A 15,012-nucleotide genomic window follows, 5' to 3' on the forward strand; every position below is an offset into this window, starting at 1 on the left:
GTGCACATTTGGCCAGCAGGGGTCACTGGAGTGCGATTAATCACTAATCCCTGGGCCCAGCCCAGATTCAGTACCAGACTGTGGGGCCCCATCCATGCATTAGAACAGAGTGTTAGCGTGATGGCCCCCAGAAAGCCCTATTCTGTATATAACACTGACCCATCCAGCCCTATTCTGTATATAACACTGACCCGTCCAGTAAACAGCCACTGCAGTGTGGACTTTACTCACCGGGGGCGCTGAGGTTGAAGAGGACCGGGGGGGGGGGGACACAGCCAGTGTGAGCAGTGCTTGTTCGGTTCTGGTTTCAATTCATTCCGTTTTTCTGCCGAGTCCACTCGGAGGCACAGTTGAACCTTAAATATAAGACATTTTGCAGTATTTTAGTGCTGTCAGAAAAATGTTTACTCAAATCTGGCAAAGAAGCATCAGCTACTGTATGATTCATCTTTCAAATGTAGAACAGTGACGCACAACAAAACAGCACAGAAGCTCAGCTGTTAAGATATTTGCACACTGGCTTTCCAAGGGACAGCTATTGGAATAAGTGTACTCAGTAATGACTCAATTATCAAATGATTATTCTTTAATTATGCCCTTTATACTTTAGTGTCTTTGAACTGATATCTAATATTTGAACCTATATCAAATGTTTGCCCCTCTGAAATGTGCTTGACACTATCCATCCATCCATCCATTATCTAACCCACTTATTCCTGGTCATGGGTCACAAGGGGCCTATCCCCGCATGCATTGGCCAAGAGGCAGGAATACTACACTCTGGACATGTCGCCAATCTATCGCAAGGCACGCCAGACACCGTTCCAACTGAAGCCTTTCTTAAGGAAGCTAAACCCTGGTGTCAGACCGGTGATGTCACTGAGGGAACAGGCCAGTGAGGTCAGAGCCTACAGCTGCTCCAGTTACGGGGCGGATTCCCATCCCAGAGTCCGCCATCTGCCACAGCGGAGAACACAGACGCCAAAGAGCCGCCAATCGCACGCTGTGGCTGGGACACAAGCTGTGACACGCACAGACGCTTTATATGGCTGCATACTGCATGCAGAGAAATGGGGTAAAATGTGTGTTCAGAGTTTCTGTTGTGGTATCGAGTGTGGCTTTCAACTACTGAAATGCGTGTATCACTGAGTGCTTTTCTGTTCCGATTTTCACCAACTTTCAGCCTTCCATCTCATCTATGGCTCCAGCAAAACTACTTAAACAGGATCTGGTGCAAAATCCAGAGTCCTGCAGACATCCAGCTTCATCCACTCTGAAATATTGCAATACTCAGCGATCTTCTGCAGCTGTACGAAACTGCATAAAAAAATAAGCAGATGCTTGGATGCCTTGTTGCATAGCTTGATTTTATTGCATATTTTAAATAAAGCCAACATATCTTAATGGTGATAAATAAAAAACGTGATGTGAAGAGGTTAAACACGTCAGAAATCTTCCACCCACAGCCTGCTGTATGTTTCAAATTTGTCATCACACCTCAACACACACACATGCTATCTCTCTATGTCTTTATGTGCAGTGGCTCTAAGTAACACCATGAATATCTTGAGTTACTAATCACACATTCAATCACACACATGGCATGGGCTAATGCTGTCACCTCATTTCAACATTGCGACGATGTTGAGAAAATGTTTTGCTTCAGGTGGAATTTATCATGCACAAACTCACTCGAAATAAAAGCATCTGCTGAATTTAATAGTTGAAGAAATCAGAGAAAATAGTATTCAAAAACAATGATCAGACAGGAACTTTTCAAAGCACCACTCCCCTAATATAATCTGTCACATTTGGCCGGGGCTGGATAAACGGATCCTTGGTCATGGATCGCTTCCAAAAAGCCATTTCATCAGCTGCAGGGAATGCTCTACTTTATTACCTAAGAGGTCTGACATAAATCAAAATGGGGTTTGCTGATTTAAAATCACTACGACACCATGTGCATAAAAGTGTCTATTTCTATAACATTTAGCAAGGCCAGCAAAATTCATTGACTTTATGTCCCCAGACTCAATTAAGCAAAATATATCAACTTCACAAGGACCAACCAGTGGGTTCAAACACAGTCACATCACTGAACTGGAGTAAGAATGGTATTTTTGAGATTCTTACATCGCATTCTAAGTTGCATTTATTTTCATTGCACAGTTGAGCTTAATGTTGAGTATGTAGAGAATGGAATTATTTTTAAAATCCCTTGCTTAAATTAATTACTGAAAAGGGGGAAAGCCATTATACTGAATAAGAATACATTTATTTTAGATTTTCAGAGACATCTTTTCATCTCACAGAACACCCATGCAGAAGTAGTCTATATCCAGGCTGTAGCCTATATCTGTATCACAGTAAAACTACTAAGAGGCAACAAGTGTAGTAGTTTTACTACTCAAAACGTCTACTGTCCTATTATTTGTCTGCTGCGTGTCATTTATTACACTGTTGCGGGTTGTGAACTGCTGACACTGGGGGGGTTGCTTGCCTTTGAGGAGCGTGAAAATGTCATTTGGTTTTTAACGGTCAGAAACAAACGAATACTTGACCCCTCCCATGGAGACAGTGGACAGTGATGTCACACGAGCCCAGTAGTTTTATTTATTTATTTTGGCACTTGGCATCCTGCAGCACAAGGCTCACACAACCTAGTCATACATCAAAAATATTACTGAACCAATATCGTTAGGAACTATATAGACGTGCAGACGTTATTACCCGGCCTACAAGTTCGTTGAATAATCTGTCAAATAATTAATTAGTCAGCTTGTCATCTTTAACCAACTTGGTAAGCTTGTTAATCATGAAAAATGTTCCAATAAAACAGGTTTCAATAGGCCATGTCTAATCAAGATTACGAGATGCGTGAGAAAATATAGGAACCTGACAAATATGAATACTGCAAGCATGATTTATAACGCTTGCAATGCGTTTTACTGTGCAAATGAATAAACCTACGCAATAAACATAACATGTAACCGACTTCAGATAGTTCTTATAATAAAGCCATGCTTGGCAACCCCTCTGTAACATTTTTGACGTGGTATCCGCCATGATGACGGACGCAAAAGCTGCATGCGCAGTCTTCAGTTCATGGGCTTCTCCTTAGAGATAGATCCAGAGGAATTAGCCTGCTGGCTGGCTAACGTTAGTCTACGTTACAGCCCACAGAGTCTGGGGCTAGAACGTAGCTAGCTTGCTTACCAGCTGTGTTAGCTCGCTAAAACACAACTGGCAAAGCTATTGAGTCGGCACAGCTGTTGTAAGTCGAATAAAGTTATAGAATATTGTACATTCGCGGTTGGATGGCCGGACATTTCGATCAAGTTCATCTGGGCTGTTTTTATTTGACTTTTAGCTACTGAGTTAGCCTTCCAAATCTTCCACATTGGCAGAAATGGAGTCATCTCTTGAATTGACCACTTCTTTGACTGGGACGTACCCACCATTGCGGACTCGGATCTTCAAAATTATAGTTATAGGAGACTCCGGTGTGGGTAAGACGTGCCTGACCTACAGATTCTGTGCAGGAAAGTTTCCGGACAAAACGGAGGCCACGATCGGGGTTGACTTTCGGGAGAAAGTTATCGAGATTGACGGCGAGAAAATCAAGGTAAAAGCCCGGATGCTATATAACTGGCAAACTGCTAACTCGTTGCCACTTGTTTCGTTACCATCACCTGCAAACAAAGTCAAGCGGCTTGTCTAGCTGACAAGCCGAGTTAGTGCCTCAGCTTACAGATGAAACGAAAGAACCATAAAACGGTTTTATAGTTGACTGGTACATTATCATTATCTCCCGCCTCATGAAATCGTAGCTAACTAGCTGACGTTAGCTAGCTAGCTAACGTTGACTTGCCAACGTTAAATTATAGCCTATACGTAGTCGTGATTGTTTACTAGCAAACAGCCAACGTCAGCTGTGAAATTGTCATGTAATGCCAACGGAGGCCAGATGGCGTTAGCTAATGTTACTGCAGATTTTATATGTGGCTGTCATTGCCTAACGTTAGCTGCCTAATATGAAATCAATCTGCCAATTCATCCTATTGAGGGAGTTTCCTGTTGGGCGTCTAATGGTCAAAACAGTAGCAACGACATTCTGGATAACACACACCGTAAATAACCTTATGACACGCTGTTTGCATCGATGCATTTGTACCAGATAATCGCTTTCATCATTAAATGTAGCTAGCAATCATGGGTGAAGAAAACCTGGCTTCGGGGATGAATATTTCATGCCAACCTAAACTACAGCCACTTGAGAATGCGCAGAAATCGAACAAAATTAGCCCAATTTCAGGGCGATCAGCCTGTCCATGTCTAGGTTTGACAGCTGCATTATAATGAACGCAGTCCTGTAACTACTTGGCTTTATCTAAGCTTTATAGTTTTACGAGCATTCGCTGCGCCTTTGTAGGGTACATACAATGGGTACGCTGGAATAGGTTAATTGTTGTTTTTTTCTTTTCTTTTTTTGCCTGTGGCAATCATTCAATCAACATTGACTCCTGTCTTAACTGACACTTTCCCAGTAACAAAAGATGAGCTTTACTTTGCTGCATTGCCTGGGAATAACAGCCACCAGTGCCATCATGCCTGACATAATGTAGCACAGTTAGCCGACACTATAGTACCATTGTATTATGTTGTCAAAATTGACCAGAACACTTCCCGATTTCCGCCTTGAATGGACCGCACACACTTGGGAGATATTTTCGAAAAGGCCGATATTGCACTCCCCCATCGTCCTCCATTGAAAGCTGTTAGGAGTCAGAGAGGCGCTTAGTATCAAAACTGTATTGCGTTGACAGCACAAAACGGCACCTATTTGCAGTTTATGAGACGGACAGGCAAGTGAAACTAAAAGTGTTTTCCAGATTATGCAGGCAATTAAAACGAGTAAAATAGTTGGACTTGGGCCGAGGGAAGAGTTAAGTGTCATTACGCGCTGTGCTCGCTGGTCTTTGTATTCCGCTTGATGCATGCAGTGAACTCTCGCAGTGGGGTTATTGTGAGATAGTGAACAAAATGCGAATGCATATCAAATATCTTATTAATGCACTGCCTTCCACTGCACGGGCGCGTGGCTACCCTGGAAGCCGTTTCAGCGCCCCTGTGGGTTTGTACCAAAGGAATCAAAACGAAAGCCGTTTCCTGACGTAACTGTTGACCTGCTTCTGTAAAAAATAAAAACACGCAAAAACACGAGTCTTATATAGGCTCTGTTTTATTTTGGGAACGAAACCCCAAGTTTAAATGTGCTTTTACCAGTGCCAACACTAACACTCGGGGCAGTAAGATTAAAACCGGTTGTAAAAGCTGCTTGTAGTGTCAGGGCTCGGAAATCAGTTCCGTTTATATTTATGTATATGTAGTACTTTATGTTTTTAAAGTTCAAATGCACTGAGTTGTCCAAGGAAATGTGTTAATTTTACAGACTGTTTTGACATGTTAGATAAACACAGAATTATCTCAAGTCAGCCTCATCGCATTACGCAAGCTGCATAATTGGCGTATCCAAGTGCATTATGGTCCTAGCAACACTCTGGGATGATGTAATGGTAACATTGTGCAGTAGATACTTGTACTGTACATTTAAAAAGCCTCATAGAAATATTAACCATACCCTCCACTTGGTGTGAACCTGAAACCTCAGCTATACATTGCTGTGTTGAACTTTCAATAATTTTATATTTTCAGACATGTTTAGCCATAACAATCACCTCTTCTTTTTATTATTTTTTCTATAATTCTTAAGCACTGTGGACTTTTGGCTCATTAATGAGGTGAGACTGAGTGTGTTCTTCCTCTAATCCACTGTGTTCTTCCTCCTCCTCCTCCCCCCCATCGTCTTCCTCTTACAGTAGAGCTGGTCGCACCATCGTTATAAGGCTTGCATCCTTCCTCATTACCTGCAGTAGCCCAGATTAAGCCCCTGACTCCGGATTATGAGGAGTGATCCTAATCCCCCCCCTTGGGAACAGAACCCTTCGGGGTTCTGGTTGCTAACCTGGTTCTGGGTCTGTGATGCCACGCCTCTCCCCTGATGTGCGGTAGAACTCGTAAACCGAATGACCTGCCATAGTTATCTGGTCTGTCTTGAGCAGCGGAACAAAGTAATGCTAGCTTTGCTATTGACTGTAGTTGTCCAGTACTGATCTAGAACAGTGGTGCAGTATATGACTTAAAGTAGGTGCAATACTTGCTGGAAAAATAGTAAATCCTTTGTTACTTATACTTATATCATTCACTGATGGTATTATAACACTTTATGTGATATCATTTTCTGTTTTTCCTTAATGTGCCGTTTGTCTTGTGGTCTTTTGTGATGTGTTTTGTTGCTGTACGTGTAGATGAACTGAAGACGAAAACAAGTTTTTTGCCCTCAGATTCCACATTTTGGAAGTTTGGTTGTAAATTTCACACGGTCACTGACAAACAATTAAAAGAGCAATTAAAAAAACCTAAACGTAATGTTAATTTTTTAAAGTTTCTCATTCCTGGTGTTGCACCTGCTTTATCTGTGAGGTAGTTTTTATAAAAGCAGCAGACAGAAGCGCATCCTGTGACCCTGAAACGGCGATGCTCATACGTTAGCGCTTCCCGCGTGTGTGTAGAGGTTCAGCGGCTGGAGGATCAGTGCAGCGCATCCCTGTGCACCGGAGAGAGGCAGTGAGAAGTGCATGAATGACATTCCTGTCGCATGCCGCACGTGCCCTTCTGGACCCTGAAGAATTCAGAATTCACTCGAAATGAGGCCACTCAGTCTTTTCAGCTACGCGTATGAGCTCTCAAACTCCAGATTTCTAACAAAGAGCCTGTGCTTATTTAACTGACATTATGTATATTTTAAAAAACATACGCCTATATGCACTAAAAGTATGAAAAGGATAATCACGGAACAGTGAAGTAGCTTAGAAACTTTTTAAACTGAGAGCTCATTGCAGACCTCAGGAAAAAAAGTGAGAGTTATTTTAAATTTGTTTGCCTGAAAAACATGTTTCCAGTATCCTAAGTTTGCGTAACTGGTATTTTGAGGGGTAGCAGCTCTTGCTTTGTAAGAGTAATAAATAGCCTATGACTGTTAACAGAGAGCTACACCGAAGGATGGAGTCCATCGCAGTGAAGTACTGAATGGACCCAGTCTGGACGGACCCAGACAGGAAATGCTACGCTGTGCGAAAGCTGGGCTCGCTCGCTCGCTCGCTCTGATTCGCTGGTAGATTACCGACGGGCCGTAAACGCTGAGAGCCTCTTGATGAAGTGTTCCGGCGAGGAGAGGGAGAGCGCCTGATTGGGCGGGAGACCTGGCGCCGGGCTGGAGGGCAGAACGCGCATTAGCGGGTAAAACGACGCGTGCGCGTCCGTCCGTCCGTCCGTCGTTTGGTTTTGAAAGGCGGATGAGCTCACGGCTCTCGGCATCACCCCCCCCCCCCCTCACAGAACGATGCACAGGGATGGGTTTACAGACGGAACACGGCGAACCCATCCTGCGCGCAGCATTCCGTCAGGCTTCTTCCTCAGCGCTTCCGGATCCACAGTGAGACTCGCGCGGTATTTCTGGACCCCAGAGCGTGGCTGGAGGTGTTAGTGAAGAGAGAGAGAGAGAACCCTTCACAGTGCCTCCTGGGGATCGCAAGAACTCAAAATGCAGAACGCAGCTATATACCGTCTGGTGTTACTTAATATCAGTTACAGCGTGTATCTCTCCTGTGCTGAAGTACAGAGAGAGACACACACACACACGCACCAGTGACTCAGTGCTGGTATTGTTAATACTGTTTGCTGTGCTGACACATTGTGACTAATGCTGTGTGTGTGTGTGTGTGTGTGTGGGTGTTCCCTCTGTCTGTGTCTCTCTCTGGGTGTTTGCTGTGGTGTGGGCCCTGTTGACTGTGTGTGTGTGTGTGTGTTTGTGTGTGTATTTGTGTGTGCGCGCGTGTGTGTGTCTCTGCAGGTGCAGCTGTGGGACACGGCTGGCCAGGAGCGTTTCCGTAAAAGCATGGTGCAGCACTACTACCGCAACGTGCACGCGGTGGTCTTCGTCTACGACGTCACCAACGCCACCAGCTTCCGCAGCCTGCCGGCCTGGATCGAGGAGTGCCGGCAGCACTCGCTGGGCCAGGAGGTGCCCCGCATCCTGGTGGGCAACAAGTGCGACCTGCAGCACGGGCTGCAGGTGGGCACCGAGGTGGCGCAGAAGTTTGCCGACTCGCACAGCATGCCGCTCTTCGAGACGTCCGCCAAGAACCCCGACGACAACGACCACGTGGAGGCCATCTTCATGACCGTGGCGCACAAGCTGAAGAGCCAGAAGCCGCTGGTGCTGAGCCAGGTCCCCGGGGACGGGGGGGTCCTGCCCCTGAGGAAGAGCGAGAATGAGGACGAGAAGAGCTGGTCCTGCGGCTGCTGAGGGCATCGGGGGACCGCCCCCCCCACACAACCCACCCCCCCCAACTTCCTTTCAATACTCCTTTTTGTTCAAAACTCCTCTTGTTTTCCTGTCAGAAAAAGGTGACTGTGGTGAGGTGAGAGATCTTGCACATTCCCCGGGGGGGGGGGGGCTGTTTTTATGCCCACAGTACTGGGGGGTTAAAGGAGCTCAGTCAGCCCTGTAGCTCTGGGGACGTCTGAATGCGCAAAAGATGGAAAAATGGATTCAGAGCTTCAATGTTCTTTATGTAAGGGTCTCCGTGGCGATGGTTTCCCAGCAGCGGGCCACTGTATCCGGGCTGGAGGCAGCACTGGCCCGACCCGCTCAGTCACCGTGCTTTCGATGGGGCGGTCCCAGCACCTTCTCCCTCTTCAGGTTTCTGTTTCTGAGTGCATCCCCTCGCTCGTCAGCCGGGGAACGTCGAAACCAGCGAGACGACCAGGGCATAGGAAGGGGAACTAGCTGTGCCAGGCTGATGACCTCGCTGCGTCTGTCTTCGTAATGTCTTCTGTGGTTGGTCTTAGTCTTGCATTTCAAGTGAGGTTTGACAGGGAGTTGCGGGTGGGGGGGGGGGGCGGGAGGGAGGGGTGGTACCCAAAAAAAACGAAAGAAAAAACAGGAAACGTGTTGAGCAACTGAACTTGTGAGGGCACGCTCGCGTGTGTGTGCGGCTTCCCTTGTGACGGTCTCGTGGAAGAGAGCTGGGGAGTTTTACACCATCGCCAGTTCTGACGGGCATCGCGCGGCGTGGCTTCCTCCAATGACACCACAGACGAGACCCCAGAGCCCCCTCCCCCCCCAGCGCCAGTCTCCTCCACGCGAGGTTCATCAGCGCGCCGTCGATGGGTTAGCGGTTAGCCAGCTGAGCTCAATATGGCCGCCATGACAACAGACAATCTTCACAGGGGGTCCCCCCCAAAAAAAAAAAAAAAAACTACCCTTATTTTACTGTAGTCCCCGATGCTTTACCTGGGTCTTCCAAGGGTGCGAGTCAATCAGGACCCTGGAGGCTGGCCTTGATTTTCACTCACTGTGGGACTCTGATTTTAAAACAAGACTGCAGCCATCGTCAAGGGACAGATCTGGTTCTGGACCGTTTGGTAATGGGCTAAAGTAGACTTGAAAGCGACCCGGGAAGAACACGCAGGTCTGAATGACTTCTCCCTGGGGTTCAGAGGTCGGAGAGGGACGGACATTATCGCAGGCATTCCGAGGTCTGACGGACCAGCGCACCCCAGCTCTGTTTATTTATAGCGTCAGATGGGACGGTTACAATTGGGGGCGGGGTCTCATATTCACATTTGCATTATTTGTCACGTCTTAAACATACGATGTTAATACTGTGTACCCTTTCTCCTGTGCCCACAGGAATGTCATTAATATGCCAGTGCTACGTTAATAAGCCACAAGGCTCTGGGCTGTACTGTGTTAGAGGGCAAAAGAGGGTTTTGTTCCTGTAAAATTGTTGTTGTCATTGATCTGATTGAGAGATATTAACTGCAGACTACCTACAGACAGACTGTGTGCCTATGCAGGATGTGACTTTGTAAGCAGACGTGTCGATTGATACTTTCACAGAGGAAAGAAGGTCAGTTCCAAGAGTTTATACACGTCCTGCGTGTGTGAACTCAAATTCGATTCCTTACACACAAAGCTGCTTGAATCTATTTGGCTAGAGACCCACTACAAATCAATGCAGTCATTCACAATAAGTGAAGGCTACATACATGTTTCTAGTATAGGGCATGAGAACACAGGTCTCTGAAACCAAATGGCTTTAAAACACAAATATATTTATTTGAATAAAGAAGTGCACCCCCTCACTGTCATGGATATAAATCAACAGTCTTTAAAATGACCATGTCCTGTATTTGGGATATGTTCCCATATGTCTTCTGGTCAGTCAAGGCTTTAGGATGACAGGGTCAAGCGGCATTGTGGGATTTTCTTTCAGAAAGGCTCTCTGGAGTCTTACTGATACAGTACTGTACTGCGTTTGAGGGACATGCACTATAAGGGAAACCAAACATCTTAAGAATACTGATCTGCAGAATTGCAAATAAAAAAAAGAAACTGTCACCATTTGCCAGTAAGTCTGTTAAGTGAAATAGGATTTTTTTCTGTGAAATGCATTGAGTTCAGAAACCACTACATTAAGGAATTAAAGTATAAACAGTTATGACCAACAGTTGTGTGTAAAACGTTCATGACCAACTTTGCTAAGCAGAGAGCAGGCATTATCAAACGCGAGTTACCTGTCTGCTTAAGGGTACTTTTCTTTTAAAAGGACAGGTGTAATAAATCCCCTTTAAACGGCTGTGAGCTTTCTTTCTTTCCCACTGAACCCTCACCGTGGAGTACAGTTAGGAGTGTTAATGAGGAACGTGTGTTAATTAACCTCTGTACTGGCCAACACAAGAGGACCCCAACAGGTACTGGACAAAGGTCTTTGATAACTTCAGAGATACGACACTGAAAATCCTTCCTGGACTGTTGCATAAAAGCCTGCGTTTCTTCCCCATGAGAGCAGCCGTTTTTTGTCGCTTGTTCAGTAGACACGTGACTAAAACACAGTCGGCCATATTCACTGCTTTGCCTCGCCTTTCGGGAAAATGATGGGAATTATGCGGGAAAAGGGGAACATGGATTTCTGTGTATCCGACCTCATACGCACCAAAGCCAAAAACTCTGGATGTAAACGTTATCAAAAAAAAAAAAAAACAAGGAAAAAATAAAAATAAAAACTGACAAAAATGAGAAAATAGGGAAAGTGTGGACATTTGTTCTCAGATGTCTCAAAGGCAGCACTTGTCTGTAGCATTAAGCAGCATTACCAGTAGTAAATAGCTGAATTGGCCCTCCATATATTAAAAGACATACAAATATAAAATGTATGCTATTTGCCACAGAGCAACTTAAAACAACTGATATAATTTTCAGTTATGCAGATGGATGTTTTCTAAAGAAACTCAAGTTCATTGGTAGGTTGCAGATCCTTACTTTAAGTTGCAAGATGATCGCAGTTCCTTGTCCTTACACTTTAGCGAAATGATTTGACCCGATCATTTACGTTCTGACGGTGATCCCATTTTCAATGTGCACGTGCTGATTCAGGAATTCCAGGTACATGTTGATTTTCTGGGGTCCTGTCTGGGGTTTTATCGCCCCCTGCTGGAGAGAAATGGATTCATCTGTCACGTGTTTGCGTCTTAACCACTTCATATCAAAAATACATAACAATGGTACAATCAAACATCGTTGTCTAATTCTATAATAATAGGCCTTCTCCTTAATGAAATGGTCTAACAGACTAAATTTTAGTAATAGTAATGCAACGGTCTAAATCTGAAATATACCTACCTGCCAATCTCTAAGCTTTAGTTGCTCCTAGTTAATAACAGTATTAAGGTACATATTTGATTATGTCCTTTGCCTGGGTGATTTATTTGAGTGCTGACTGGAACAGTCTATGGAAGAAGAAGACGACGAAGAAGATGATGATGATGATTAGCTGGAATTAAATAAATTAACTTGAACAAGGATTTTGTGGCGCAGATCGATACAGATGGCTACTGATGAAGTCATTCCCTGGACAAGACCCGGGTGAAATGATCTGTCAATCACTTTAACCGGAAAACACTTCCTGTCATGCTGCGGGAGACCGGAGGAAGAACAGGCTTGGGCTACAAAAGGCAATTCAGGAGGAAGAACTATGACATCACTGATGTGTGTGGCCATCTACTGTAAATCACAGTGTAGACTTACAATTGGCGAATGTAAACCCTCTAATTGATGTTCATCTATTGGTGTTCCACATGCGTACTGCGGCTCGTGCAGCCGGTTTTCTACACACGTCAGACTGGAGCTGTCACAGCACAGTTAATTCTGCAGCCGCACAGTCACGCTGTCGGGGCGTGGGCTCATAACACAACCCAAAGCTGCCCTGATAGCCTCTTTATCGCCTCCATCTTCACTCTCGGGCACTCAAAGCGCATTGTGCTCTTTAAGAAAGCTTGTCGTGCCCCCGTCAGTCTTCACAGATCATGCGTTGACCTGCTACTAAAAATAAATAAATAAACGCTATACCTCTGCTGCAAACCTCTTATGTACTGTCTCATCTTTCCTTCCTCTCCAGTCTTTCCAAACACTGCTTCCTGATATTCAGACCTCCGCTCTGTTATCACAGATGCCTCGCCGATATCCGCTCTGGGATGGCCGCCAAAGTAGGTTTTACAATTCACTTTGAAAATACAGATTTCTGCAACCGCTCAACTGTCAGCATACACGCTATGGTGCAGTTTCAAAAAGCTTCCACAAGGGGGAACCAGATCAGCATGCAAATTCATTCCAGAAAATGTTTTTTTTTTCCTGAGGGAGGGGAAGCTATTGCTCAGTATCATAAAGTAATTTGATCTGATCCAACCCCTCCTCCTTACTCTTGAAGGTAGGTCTAACAAAATCCTGTCTTCTGCGAAATAAGAGCTAGCTAACATTGCAGTATTTATCTCAGAGAAAAACATATTTCACAGCTGGGAGATACTTAAAGCAGTTCACGTTAAGTACCTCCTTGCTAAAGGGTATAGTGCGGCGGTGTTGTCTTAAGTCCAGGAGGTGGAAAATCACCTTCTTTGATTTCGGGGGCAAATTAAACAGCTTGGAATTCACAGAGTCAGACAAATGCACCAATTTGCATGGAAATGGCTGGCCACAGTTTGCAATAAAACAATATCATTACCCTAGGGATGAGAACAGAGGTCTAATCAGCCATCCAGCATGCTGCGCAATACATTGTGCACAGAGTTCTCTATCAGAAATGACTAATGGTAGCATTACAGGGGCAACAACAGCGCTCCCCTCAGTCACGGTTCACTCCTTCAGTAATCCTTTGAAAAAATATGCCGTGAATGTAGACTCTACCCCACCCCCTCTTGCATTGAACAGCCCTAAGAAAGATAAACGCCATTATGAAGAGCAAAATGAAGCAGTGGATAGCCATGGACACAGCTGAGTGTGCGGCCCTTGGACTGCTAGGTGGCTCGTCCTGTTAAAGGGCGGTTTTAGTGCGCCTTGTGGAAAGTCTGGTTTCAAATTCGGATTTTGCAAACGCTGGCTACAGCTGAGAGTCTCGCGGGGTGGCATACAGTTGGCTCAAACGTCGCCCGGGGATGGCGGTTGGTCAGGATTACAGCGGCTTATAGCTGACCGCCCCATACAGACGGTCAGACTCGGACTCACGTATGTGCGAACCTGACCTGTGAACCGCGGTGTGATAAGAAGCGGCGGCCAACATCACAAGCTTCGAGGAGACCACACGCTCACGTGCACTCTCCCGAATCTAGATATAAACGCATTAGGCATTCCGGACGGGTGAGGGAATCTTTTTTTAAAAAAAAGGTATTTGGTCCTTGAACCATATATAACGGGCGTACTCAGTGGGAAGTGGGCTACAAGCAGACCTTTCCATTTTGCCGTCTGCTAGTATCAAAACGACAAAGTCTATAAAGGACCACCTGCAGTTATTCCCCAAACTGCGGGTTTTTGCTGGTTCACTCACCGGTGGCGGACTGTTTGCCAGGTGCTGAGTCACCCTTACGGGTCTGGGCCTTACAAGACCAGGGCCCACAGCGTCCCTTGACGCTCTCTGCAGCACACGCGTCGCCATGTTGTTCAGCTGAAGGACACGAAACCTCGCGATGACCTCGCAGCGTGCCCTCGTCGCTCGCTGCGTCCACGAGACCCCTTCCGACGTCCCCCTCGCGCCAGACGACCTAAACCGTGTTTAAATATTCATTACCGCTATAGCATTTCCCCCCTCAAGTTACACACTTAACCTTTATTATTGAACACGTTATTGGTTTCTCAACTGAGTTTGAAACATTTAAAAGTTTAATTCTGGTAATTAAACAGGCATAATGAGACGCTTACTCCGCCACTTTTTAAAATCCTGCAGCAAGTGCAGCAGCTAATTCAAACAGCAGCACACCATGAAGTTGAGCTTGTTTCTTTTTTCATTTTAGGTGAAGACAGTGAGGAATAATTATATGGGAACAGCAGCCCTCCCCGCTGCTCTGAGGAGGTTAACATCATTGATGGTCGCTCCGAAAACCTGGACTGACCAGCTAACGAACGAAACTCTTTGCCGTTGGTCTTTAGATAAACTCAAACGCAGTATTTAATTAAAGCAGGAATTAAGAGGTGTCTTTTGGGAGAAGTAATGCCGGGCTGTGATTAGGGTCAGTGTGGGGCTGAAAGCACAAATGGAGCGCTGTATCTTTTATTGCAGCTGGAATGGGTTTATAAACTCCGTTAAACTAATCACAATTACACCGACATATTTGCTCCCGGCGTTCATGCACTGTAGCCCCCTGAAAATAACTTGCAGGATAAAACAGAAAAGGATTGTGTAATGGAAGTACCAGTTTTCCCCTTTTTTCCCTTTAAAGGCCATGGGAGTCAGAATCATCCCTGACGCAAGATACCCCAACCCCCATGTTCTCTCCTCACTCAAAAAAATACAGCATTGTGTTTTTAGACTCCCCCACTGGGTCTAGATGTGCAAAAAA

At 45.4% G+C, this 15,012-nt stretch overlaps 1 protein-coding gene and 1 long non-coding RNA gene across 3 annotated transcripts; one reads left to right on the forward strand and one right to left on the reverse strand.

Moving 5' to 3' along the window:
- Nucleotides 1-213: 213 nt before the first annotated feature.
- On the reverse strand, nt 214-14,455 carry LOC135254420 (uncharacterized). 2 transcript variants are annotated; one of them, XR_010329875.1, is made up of 4 exons: nt 14,375-14,455; nt 14,004-14,217; nt 11,450-11,620; nt 214-356 (listed from the first exon to the last, which is right to left on the reverse strand). It is a non-coding gene; the product is annotated as an uncharacterized LOC135254420 (long non-coding RNA). The 2 variants fall into 2 exon arrangements; XR_010329874.1 differs by lacking the exon at nt 214-356 and having other exon boundaries at nt 10,222-11,620.
- LOC135254419 (ras-related protein Rab-33B-like) lies at nt 3,070-10,766 on the forward strand. The gene is made up of 2 exons (XM_064334535.1): nt 3,070-3,625; nt 7,973-10,766. The coding sequence occupies exons 1-2, from the start codon at nt 3,410-3,412 to the stop codon at nt 8,426-8,428; spliced, it is 672 nt and encodes a 223-aa protein (XP_064190605.1). The 5' UTR covers nt 3,070-3,409; the 3' UTR covers nt 8,429-10,766.
- Nucleotides 14,456-15,012: the final 557 nt, after the last annotated feature.

The sequence above is a fragment of the Anguilla rostrata genome, chromosome 5 (genome assembly GCF_018555375.3).
Source record: "Anguilla rostrata isolate EN2019 chromosome 5, ASM1855537v3, whole genome shotgun sequence".
Lineage (NCBI taxonomy): Eukaryota > Metazoa > Chordata > Actinopteri > Anguilliformes > Anguillidae > Anguilla > Anguilla rostrata.

Coding starts and splice junctions, on each gene's coding strand:
- LOC135254419 (XM_064334535.1), top strand. CDS start 3,410: ATGGAGTCATCTCTTGAATTGACCACTTCTTTGACTGGGACGTACCCA. Junction 3,626..7,972: donor TTGACGGCGAGAAAATCAAG/GTAAAAGCCCGG, acceptor GTGTCTCTGCAG/GTGCAGCTGTGGGACACGGC.